The following is an 11,915-nucleotide window of genomic DNA, read 5'->3' as shown; positions in this document are numbered from 1 at the left end:
GTGAACCACAACTACTTAGCCTGCGCTCTAGAGCCCGCAAGCCACAGCTACTGGGCCTGCAAGCCACAACCACTGAAGCCTGCATGCTGCAACTACTGAAGCCCATGTGCTCTAGGGCCCACATGCCACAACTACTGAGCCCACGCACCTAGAGCCCGTGCTCTGCAACAAGAGAAGCCACTGCAATGAGAAGCCCGCGCACCGCAACGAAGAGTAGCCCCCATTCGCCGCAACTAGAGAAAGCCCGCGTGCAGCAATGAAGACCCAACGCAGCCCAAAATAAATAAATAAATTTAAAAAAATAAAATAAAACGTGTCAATCATGCCCCGGTCCCCCAAAACTTTTCAGAATGCCAGATGTCATTTCTCACCTGGCTAGTTACGACTGTGGTTTGTGCCGAAGGTTTCAATGGAGTATCCTCCTCCGTTCCTGGAGCAGGAGGCTCCTCACTTCCTTCATCCTCCATCTCGACCTCCTGGATCTCACCATCTTCTGCAGGAGGAGGAGGAGGAGGGGGAGGGGGAGGAGGAGATTCTGGAGGTGGAGGTGGAGGCGGTGGCATTTCCAAAGGTAATGGAGGTTGAAGCACAGGAACATTTGACTGAAGAAGGGTCCAGAATGGAGTAAGTGGCATGAGTGATGAAGAAGAAACTTGGCCAGAAAAGGACTCTTTACAAAGAGAACCTATGAAAACAAATAGGAGTCAGGGAAAAAGCAAGAGTAAAACTCCATGAAGACAGAAATGTTCAACTGATTGTAGGGACAAAATCTGTCCCACACACATCTATTCTACACTGATGTCACTGAAATATTAAACTCAGTTCAAAAATGACTTCCATGAAAAGATAAATTTATAGAATTTACTGTTAGCACTCGCCCCAGCTGTTGTACTAGTCTTGTTTTCTGGGTACAGATTTATGGCTGAGTAAATGAAGCACATCACATCAACTCAATGAGAAATCAGACATCTGAACCTGAAGTTTTTTATTTCAAAGATACACAACTAGAAGGCAACATTCTGGGGTCTTTATTTCAAAAGTGAAAAAGTGAGTGAATGATGTGCACCTGCAATACTGATTCCATGTACTGTATCTTTCAGTGAGCTAGATAAGTAATTAAGGATGACCCAGAGAAGTACACATTTCCAAACACTCACACAAACTCTACCCATTTCAATTTATTTGGGTTACTAAGTTTCAAAAATCCATTTGCAAGGTGATATTGTCAATCCTATCATTCCTTCACACCTTTGTGTGAATTATTCATTTGCTAAATCACAGCAACAAATCAGGGAGGGTAATTTTTTATTCCTGTGACGAGAAAAGGGAAATCAGGAAGCACGAATCTTCAAGGTAAATGATAATGATAAATATAACACAGAGAAGAGGTGTTGGAAGATATGGAGGATTTGAAATGGCTGCTGAAGTTAAGAAATTACAGCTGAGGAGCTGCAGGGTTAGCTTTCCTCAAAATTTGCAAAAGTCATAGTTAATTACTGCCCTTTCTCTGCTGGGAAAAGCTTTAAAGATTAGAGAAAATAGGAAGATATACTTACTTGCAGCCTTCCCCATCCCTCTTTATCGTCAATAGGGAAGTTTCACAATATTTGGGACTATTAGATATATATCCCAGGAATGCTGAAGGGGATTTTCTCCCTAAAATCATAGAATTTAGGAGTAGAAGAGACATGAGAAATCGTCTAGTTTACCCCTCTCGTTTTAAAGGTAATGAAACCCAGGAGGGAAATGACTTGCCCAAGATCATATAGCTCTTAGTGGCCAAGTCTGACCCCTAGTCTAGTGCTATTTTTTTTTTTTTTTTTTTGGCCGAGCCGTGCGTCTTGCTTGCGGGATCTCAGTTCCTCCACCAGGAACTGAACCTGGGTCACAGTAGTGAAAGCCCAGAATCCTAACCACTAGGCCACCAGGGAACTCCCCTAGTGCTATTTTAACAAGATGTCCTGGTGAAATATCAGGAGTCTAAGAGCTTTAGAAATCTCAAATTTCACTTCTCATGGAGTAGAGATCCAGATGTCGTCACCTGTCAAATTCCATGGTCAAAGCAGTAGATTAAATAACGACTCTATTATAAAAGGCTCTAGGACAAGGATAAGGCCTTTTACCTTACTTTGCTCAAAATACACCACACTGGCACTCAACAATGTAAAACCAAAGCAGCCATGAACCATTTGGCTTTTAGAATAGCTTCACTTTTTTATGGAACAGGTAGATGATACATTATGTAAGAGACTTTAAGAACATAATTCACACGGTTACTCTAATTATTATGAGAAACTGCTTACTACCAAGGAAAAGGGAACTGAAAAAAATTCACCAGAAAACAAGAATGCAGTTTTCCAGCTGAAAGACTTCAAGTGTCTCATTAACCTTTATGAATTTCTACACTAACTCGTAGATAGTCTGGGTATGGGCAGGCAGTCTACTAGATTACATAATAGTACATCAAGATTACATTAGAACTAAGGAAGTAAACATTGAGGATTAATAACTTATTAAACTTCCTTTTACTAAACCAACCATAATATATGGTAGGTAAACAAATTTGTCAGATTTATATATTGGTAGGTTTCTCATCTAGAAGCATAATGCAATACTGGTATGTTTATGATGGTGAGAAGCTGCTATGCAGAGGAAATCAAGAAAACACAGTAGGTTCAAGATTAATAATGTGGTTTACAACCTTCAACAAAGTTAATCAGAAATAATTGAGCTTTCTGTAAAAAGGAAACAAACTAGACTTGATAAATTTAGATCATACAAGGAGCACTTTTAGAGTTAATATTTGAATCCTAAACTAAGTTTACTCAAAACATAAAAGCTGCATCGTAACACTGATAATTATCTCCTTTAGCTTAAAAAATACAAAGAATTTCGAGAAATCCTAGTTTGAATATCCATGGATGTCATATTACATACTGCTTCTCTTCATTTCTAAATTTAACCCAGTTGAGGTATTTTGCCATTTAAGAGAACATTAAGTCTGAAGTCCAAGGAGAGATTAACATGGTATATACATAGCTTTTATTATGTGCTAATAAATTTTTTAAAGTATCAAGCTTAAAAACAGAATACTGTGAGGATACAAATGTTGAATTCTCCAAGAACATATTTTTTCTATGAATCCTTATTTCTATAAAATAGAAAATCAGGCTTTCTTTCTTATAAAGGTAGGCTTCCTTTATTGTTTTCCTATATTCCCCCCAAAAGTATTATTGCTTAGTATTTTGAGGCAAGAGGCCAGTTTATCAGTTTATATCAAGAAATTATTATACAAATAATAATTCCACAGACTTTTTGGAAAAGCAGCTTAACTTAACCTGACAAAAGCCCAACAAAACAGACATGTTGGGTATCTTGAAGTATCACTCATCTTAAGAGATATAATGTCAAATACAAACATGGAACAATGAACAAGGATTAAAAATGAACAGAACTTTGAAACTTCCTTGTTCCTCAGTGTATAGTTTTTCTTCTTTAAAAGATGATTTTAACCACTGTTGAGCTGACAAAAAGCAAGCATTATAAACTTTCTTTACAGGCTTAAAATAGTGATTGGTATTGCTCTTCAATTCCAAAGACCTTAGTACAAGATTTGGATTTTATTTAGATCAAGTTTACCATGTGGTTTTAGTAGCTCTCAATCAAGAGGCTCAACAATATAAGCTGGTTTACCAGTGGCTTTTTCCTTTACCGGACAGTACCAACTGTGTGTCATTAACAAAGGGAGAAAGTAACTTAATGTTTAACTCTAAGGTGTTCACACAACACTCAGCATTAGCAATTCTAGAATATTCAGCTTTAGAACATAGAAGGAGGGACATTAGACAGTGGTCAAGAAGGGAATCACCAAACCAGAACCACCATCAAGCCTCTTCAGTTCATTATTAAAAAGTAAATAAAACCAAGTTACTAGACGTATCTACTATTCACTACCCAAAGAATGAGAAAGTAAAGGAAATCTCTTCATGAAAATGGTACACCCTGTAACTTAAGAAAATTTTTTTCTGAAATATGAAGTAGAAAACCACGTTTTTGCTATGTTCTAAAATTATCTGCAGTCATAGGTGCTTATTTTGAGTGACCTGATAATGATTCTTAGGCTATTTAAGAAGTTAACAAAATCATTGGTACATGACCATTTTTATTTGGTACACAATCAGAACTTTTCTACTGGGATTAGGAAGCCAGTAGAACACAAAATATTATTTTTGATAAGCAGAGGACGTAAGAATTCAGCTCTTCACTCCCATCTTATAAAAAACTATCTTTTTATCCTCAAAGGTTTGTGACTTTATTTTTTAATTAAAAAAAATTGATGTATAGTTGACTTACGATGTTTCAGGCATACAGCAAAGTGATTCAGTTATACATATATATACTTTTCAGATTTTTTCCATTATAGGTTATTACAAAATATTGAATATAGTTCACAAAGGTTTATGACTTTAGAAATCATTCCACAACACTCTTACCTTCACATGCTATCATTTACACAAACATCTACCAGTTTTTCAGATTGAAAGGCTGTTTGTTCATCACAGTCTTGACTATGCTTCATTAGCCACTTATTTTTGTCATTCCAAGAAAGATGGACTTCGAGGAAAAAAAACAATGTATCTTCTTCCATAATAAGGAAATCAAGCAATGGCTCTTCAGATTCTCAGAGTAAATGAAGAACTATGAAAGCCTTTTTTTTTCTTTTTAAAATTTATATAACCAAACTCAAGTTCCCTTAGAGTACTTTAACTGGATTGAGCCATCTTAATTGTTTTATACTAGAATATTGATGATTTGCATTGATCAATTATTTTGCTTCTCTGAAACAAGTATGGTCCTAGTTTCACAGCATTTGTTCAGATCATTTTGGTTTGTAACAACCGTACTTCCTACGAAATTAGTGAAGTGTAAAAATGAGGTTGCAAAATCAGCAGACTAAGTGCTCTACAGAAAGGCAGAACAAATCTATTACTCCACATAAATATCGACAATTTAAATAACTGGTTCCTTAGCATTAATTAGAATTCCTATTATTGGAAATCCACAGCTTCGTCTGTGGCATGACAGAATAGCTACAGGACAATCTTTTAAAATCCATATATACCGGCTCATAATTTTATTTTTTAGCAGAGTCTGGTATCAATAGTATGCTTATTTCCAACTAGTCACTACCTTAGTTTTCTTCAATATAAGCCCTGCATTCTTTTTTTTCTTTTCCTTAGGGCAAGCCATTATTTTTTAGTTAGAAATTTATGTGATTATGATTTAAATTATTTTCTTTTACATGTTAATACAAGTCTTTTTTTCCCCTCTAAAGTAATTTCTCTCCAATTAAAACAGGGTAAACTGTCCCACCTGTGGAATTCTCGGAAGAGTCTGTAGAATTTGAGTCAGTGCCAGTTTTGTCTTTCAAGGTCTGTTTAGGAAGAGTCTCGTCTCTACTTTCTTGTGCTTGGCTTTCTTCCTCTTCCTCCTCACCATCTGGGAACTCCCACTGAGACTCGCCCGACTGTTCGTTTACATAGAAATACCGTCTATGATCCCTAAATTACAAGAAAGAAAACACGTGTTTTAAGACCCATTCTCCTACAAAGACACTTCCATTTGGTCCTGTCCCAGGACAGCAGTCTGCTCTCACGGGGACGAACCTCTTCTTAATGGACTGCTATTCACAAAGGCAACAAAGAGCTTTGACAACTGGGGATGGAGAACCAAGGATAGTTCAAAGCTCTTTGCACTGCCAGCGGCTCTGTGAATACAGCCCTGAGCCCCGCACTCCGACAGACGACTTAGAAAAGCACCTCTCACATCTTTTTTTTTTTTTTTTTTTTTTTTTTGCCAATGCTCAACAGGGTTTCAAGTTTCATTAGCAAAGGGACTCAGTCTCCTAGAACACTAATTTCCCTTCCAAAGAAGAGAACGAGGTTTGCGAAAGGTGACTCTTCCCCTCTTGAACCGTGGAATTCACATTTCATACTCTTGATACCAAACACAGTGAAAGCTAAAGAGAGGGAGAGGATCTGGGAGCTGAAAAATAAAAGAGCAAAGATTTCAAATAACGAAAAAAAAATCAAGAAAAGCCAAATATAAAAAGAAATGTTTTCATCTGACCTGCTGGCAGAAGATAGTAATCTTGTTCTTCATTCACATCTTCAGCCACGAAGCTTTCCTTAACTTCACCGAGGTTAATCAGGAGTAGTTGCTTCCAGAGGTCCTGTAAAGCGCACAGAGCTCTCGCATGCGCTTAACCCCCAAGCCCGCCCTACTCCGTGCAACAACACTCTGGAGTAAAAACCAGCTTTGTCCAATCTTGGGAAAAAATCCGTTACATGGAACACTTTAGACATTGCTTTGTGTTTCTCCAACGTGTGGCTGGCCCAAACTCTGCAAGTGCTCGGGGTGCTCTGCCTGCCCAGCACCGCTAACGCAGCTGCTCTCAGTCTCCAGACAGGCTGTCAGGTCGTCAGGTGGTGGTGATCACAAATCAAGTCTGAGATGTCAAAGGTGAAAGGTGAAAAGGGGAGAAGAGTGCGTACCTGTCCCAGTGGCAGGACCAGCCTTTAGGAGTGGCGTTTATTTCATACTGTTTTAGTTGTTCTGCTGCATCCTGAAGTTTTCGTTTAAGGTAGTTTCCATTAAGAGCCCCTTCCCGCCAGTCTGCAATCCGTGTCTAAAATAAAAAAGCAGTAAGTTAAAGACTTAATATTATGTCAGGAGGCAGAGGTAAAAGAAACTTAAGTCTTCTGGTCCATGATGTATACTCTGGCAGCAGACTAGACCAAACAGGAAAAGAAATCCCACCCTAAAAAATCTTGTTTGCTCTTCAGAGTTCTCAAAAATGGACCCCAGTACTGCCAAATCTCCAACATCTGTGAAAATGAGTAGCAGTAGTTTTGTTTTTCCCTTTGGACTATATTAAGATGGTTCCCCAGTAACTTTATTTTTTGGGTAGATAGTTCATTCAATTAAGTAATGTTATTAATCAAAATTAAAGGTTTAGTTCTCAGGGGAATCAGTCAACTTCCTATAGGAATTCCTTACCTAATCCTAACCTATTTATTGTAAAGTACACAGGTTACATATAGGATCCAGAACTTCTCTTTTTAAATAGACCTATAGGGAATTCCCCAGTGACCCAGTGGTTAGGACTCCTTACTTTCACTGCCGTGGGCCCGGGTTTGATCCCTGGTGGGGGAACTAAGATCCCAAAAGCTGAGTGCCACTCCCACCCGCGCCCCGCCAAAAATGTCTGTAATGCTTTAACACTTATAAAGTACTTTCAACATTACGTGGTCTCATCATCACTATGAACAGAATTTTAATTTCTTAGAAAAACAGAACATATGCCAATTCAAGGAGGTTAAGTATCTTCATCATACACAAACTCTCAGTATTTAGTTCCATAATTATGTTTTGCTTTGGCTAATACATAGTTTTATTTCCTGGGCTGGTGGTTCAAATATACATCAAGATTAAAAATTTTAATTTAGGATTGAAACATAAATAAGACAGATTCCTCACACACACAGCCTTTCATTCAAACATTGACTGTTTATACTAAAAATGGCTATTCCTCACACACACAGCATTTCATTCAAACATTGACTGTTTATACTAAAAATGGCTAAATTACCTCAGTCTGTAAAAGCAGCACATGAAAGTTGGAGATGGACTGCCTATTAATGCCTAAGAATTCAAATTTACTTGTCAGGGTATTTGCCAGTTCTCCAATCTGAAACTGTAATGCAGGAAAGAAAAAAAAGGAAAAATAAAAACAGAGTCAGCAAAATTTTATTATGTAAAATCTTTCATTTTTCGTTAAAGATACCAGAAAAAAGGGTCTGCCTATAAACAGCCTTTCTCACATACTGCAACTAGTTATGTACAAGATGAAACCCTAATTTACAGTAAAATAATTCACATAACAAAGTGTTAAATAATGAGACAAGGTCAAGAGAAATTTGACGCACTATCTACTCTAATACGATATGGAAGTTGAAAATAGGTCCTAAATGACATAACCCCCAATATTGTCCAAGCCATCATTTATCCATTACTAATTGCTTATACTAGCCCCACACTGAACAAAATTAATTCTCCCAGTCCCATTTACACGGCTGTACACTAGCTGGTGAGTGGACAAACTCTTTCAAGTCAAAAGAATATGCTAAGTGGTTTTCCCAACAGATCACACTTTAAGAGCCACATACTTACTTGGTCCAATTCTTCTCATGACATTAGCAACAGAAATGAAATTGGAACCAAATATGCCTTTGTGTAAGGACAAGTAGTTCATGCAGGAATTAAATTTGTGACTTTAGTCTCTTTAGTACTTCCAAACTAGAGAAGCCTATATTTGATAAGCTACTGCTTTCCAATGGAGACTTACTTGTAAGTAATTAAGCATTTAGAATTTATTTTTAGACCATTTCTCTACATCAGGTCAGTCTCATAGCTCCTTATTTCAGCCTTAAACATAACCTTTTCACCTAACCAAATAAATGATTTATATTTGGAGATAGTACAGATTACTTTTTACTACTTGCTAAAAGAAAGTAGCTGGCCTATTTAAAATGGTTCGCCCATTTAAAACTACTTATTTGTCAAGTTGCATGAAGTAGGATACATACTTTCAAGTCCTGTTCTTCTTCTACTTTAGGCGCTGTTTGTACTTTAATCTTTTCTGGAGATTCTTCTACTTCCATCTCTTTGTCCGAATTTTCATCTACTTTTTCTGAATTTTCAGCACCAATTGCTAAAAAAGAAAATATGTGAAATTAAATCAAAAGGACTATAAACAATGCGGTCCTACTCTATAGCACAGGGAACTATATTCAATATCCTCTGATAAACCATAATGAAAAAGAATATAAAAAAAAGAATCTCTATATGTGTATAACTGAGTCACTTAGCTGTACAGCAGATTGGCACATTGTAAATCAACTATACTTCAATAAAAAAAAAAGGACCAACATTAATAAAGCCTCAAATACATTTTCTCACCCCGTAGCAGAAATATCTGAAAGTTATTAGTGCTCTCCTTTGCCTGTCTTCTCCTTACATGTTAAGGAAGCCCTAATGACTTATCAACCTACTGTCTCAAAAGAGCCAAAAAATTTAATCCTTTATAATGACCTTTCTTTTTTTTTTTTTTTTAAATAAATTTATTTTATTTATTTATTTTTGGCTGCATTGGGTCTTCGTTGCTGCACACGGGCTTTCTCTAGTTGTGGCAAGCAGGGGCCACTCTTCGTTGTGGTGCTCAGGCTTCTCATTGCGGTGGCCTCTCTTGTTGTGGAGCACAAGCTCCAGGCTTGCGGGCTTCAGTAGTTGCAGCACGCAGGCTCAGTAGTTGTGGCGCACGGGCTTAGTTGTTCCGCGGCATGTGGGATCTTCCTGGAGCAGGGCTCGAACCTGTGTCCCCTGCATTGGCAGACGGATTCTTAACCACTGCACCACCAGGGAAGCCCCTATAATCACCTTTCTTAAAATGTGTCTATATACGTGATTTACTTTGTTTTACCACATTACCAAGAAGTTTCTGCTTTCCCTTCCTCCTTCATCTATTAATCTTTTCTAATCTTCTCTTCCAGAAAACCATGGCTTCAATTATTTACAAAAGCTAGAACCTGGAATATCTAAGGGTTCTTTACCAAATGGGTTTTGATAAAAAGGCTTTCAGGGCTTCCCTGGTGATGCAGTGGGTTAAGAATCCGCCTGCCAACACAGGGGACACAGGTTCAAGCCCTGGTCCGGGAAGATCCCACATGCCACATAACAACTAAGCCCGCGTGCCACAACTACTGAGCCTGCCCTCTAGAGTCTGCGAGCCACAACTGAGCCCACATGCCACAACTACTGAAGCCCATGTGCCTAGAGCCTGTGCTCCGCAACAAGAGAAGCCACTGCAATGAGAAGCCCGTGCACCACAACAAAAGAAAGCCCGCACACAGCAACGAAGACCCAACGCAGCCAAAAAATAACAACAAATAAACTTATTTGAAAAAAAATGGCTTGGGCTTCCCTGGTGGTGCAGTGGTTGAAAGTCCGCCTGCCGATGCAGGGGACATGGGTTCATGCCCCGGTCCGGGAAGATCCCGCATGCTGTGGAGCGGCTAGGCCCGTGAGCCATGGCCGCTGAGCCTGTGTGTCCGGAGCCTGTGCTCCGCAATGGGAGAGGCCACAACAGTGAGAGGCCCGCGTACCGCAAAAACCCCCCCCCAAAAACCCCCAAAACAAAACAAAACAAAAAACAAAAAGGCTTTCAAGACCAGAGCAGCATATTAAACTACCAAATAACTCCCTTCCTGAACTGGTTAACACCTGTAGACAGCCTTTATTGGACCCACCTACTCTTCTGGTTGGTGCTGTCTGCTGGTAGTGGGAATCTCCAAAAAAGAATAGGTATAGGTTTACCACATACTTAACTTAAATGGACTAAAAGATATGAACTCTTTGTTATGTTTGCTTAACACCTGCTTACCAAACTAATCCACATATGCAATGTAAATCAATCTCTCTGGAGGATCACAGACTAAAAACAAACAAAAAAACAAATTTGAGTACCTTTTCTTAATGCTGGTTAATATTTGATCTAGAGAAGAAATGTGATTTTAATATCACTCTCAACAGCTTTCATTAGCCTAAAATTTTGTAGTAAGTACTTAACCTTATCCTACAATGGCCTTGTTTTTATTTGATCATTAATATTCCTTCTGCAATTTCGTATTGTCTAAAACCAAATCTTTCCACTCTCTCACTTACTAGTTTATAGTTTATTTGTATAGTAGACATCTTACATTTGATGGCAGGTTTAAGAATTTGACAATCTTAAGCACTGCTAGAGCTCTAAGACTTGATTATTTTGGAGGGTAGTTAGGCAGGATCTATCAAATTAAAATGCACATACCCCTTGACCTAGCAATATACCACTGGGAATCTACACTATAATGGTACTAAAATCTGCATAAAGATAGATATACCAAGATGTTTACTACAGCATTATTTTAATTGCATAGTATCATTAACTAATGAGTATAAGATATTTAGAAAACAACATGAGCACTCAAGTAACTACAACCCAGCTTAACAGAAGACTATATTAATAACACCTTGAAACTCCCTGTGCCTCTCCCCCAACATGTTCACACCAGACACACCCTGATGTTATTAGTAAATGCCTCTACTTTCATCATGGATAGATCTTTAAGCACAATATTTCTGCTTATTTTTCAACTTATATACATGGAGCACTAACATATGCATTCTTCTGTGCTTTTTAAATTCAACATTATTGTTCCTGACATTAATCCACGTTAATGCATATAACAATGGGTCATTCATTTTTTACTGCTGTTTAGTATTCAATTGGAAGAATACATCACAATTTATCCACTACTCTTTTGATGGACATTTGAATGGCTAATATTTATACTTTTTTGGGATAATATGAATGTAATATTACTTTTAAGAGTGAAACAAGGACACCAATGTCCATCAATGGGGAAAGAGTTAAATGAAGACATCTATACTACTCAGTAATTAAAAACAATTTTCAAGACCTTGTTAAATGAAAAAGTATGCCGTCTAACAATCCATATGGTTAATCTCACCTATGGTAAAATTTACATATGCACATTACACACACACACACACACACACAAAACCACCAACGTATATAAAAAAAAGAGGAAAAGGTCTAGAAGAATATACGTAGATAAAAAAATAAAGAAAATGGACCTCAGGGTAGGGCATGAAAACAGTGAAAAGATGAAGGGGGAGGGGCATTTTTAGAATACTACTTCATATTCTTCTATATGGTTGATTGGAAAGAAAAATTCAAGGATGTTTGCATTTATTTATTACCTGTGTTTTTGTTTACTTGTTATTTTTAAACT

The 11,915-nt window shown here is 37.7% G+C and overlaps 1 protein-coding gene across 1 annotated transcript in view; it reads right to left on the bottom strand.

Annotated features, from left to right (window-relative positions):
• The window catches only part of FNBP4 (formin binding protein 4), a 39,378-nt gene that overhangs the window by 15,336 nt on the left and 12,127 nt on the right, over nt 1-11,915 (bottom strand). The window contains 5 exon segments of the mRNA XM_082626539.1: nt 372-685; nt 5,374-5,561; nt 6,555-6,688; nt 7,652-7,756; nt 8,649-8,773. Coding sequence (XP_082482665.1) covers nt 372-685; nt 5,374-5,561; nt 6,555-6,688; nt 7,652-7,756; nt 8,649-8,773 — 866 coding nt within the window.

The sequence above is a fragment of the Mesoplodon mirus genome (genome assembly GCF_964341445.2).
Source record: "Mesoplodon mirus genome assembly, chromosome: 7".
Lineage (NCBI taxonomy): Eukaryota > Metazoa > Chordata > Mammalia > Artiodactyla > Ziphiidae > Mesoplodon > Mesoplodon mirus.
The sequence above is the reverse complement of the archived record's forward strand: the minus strand, read 5'-3'. Positions and strand labels throughout refer to the sequence as shown.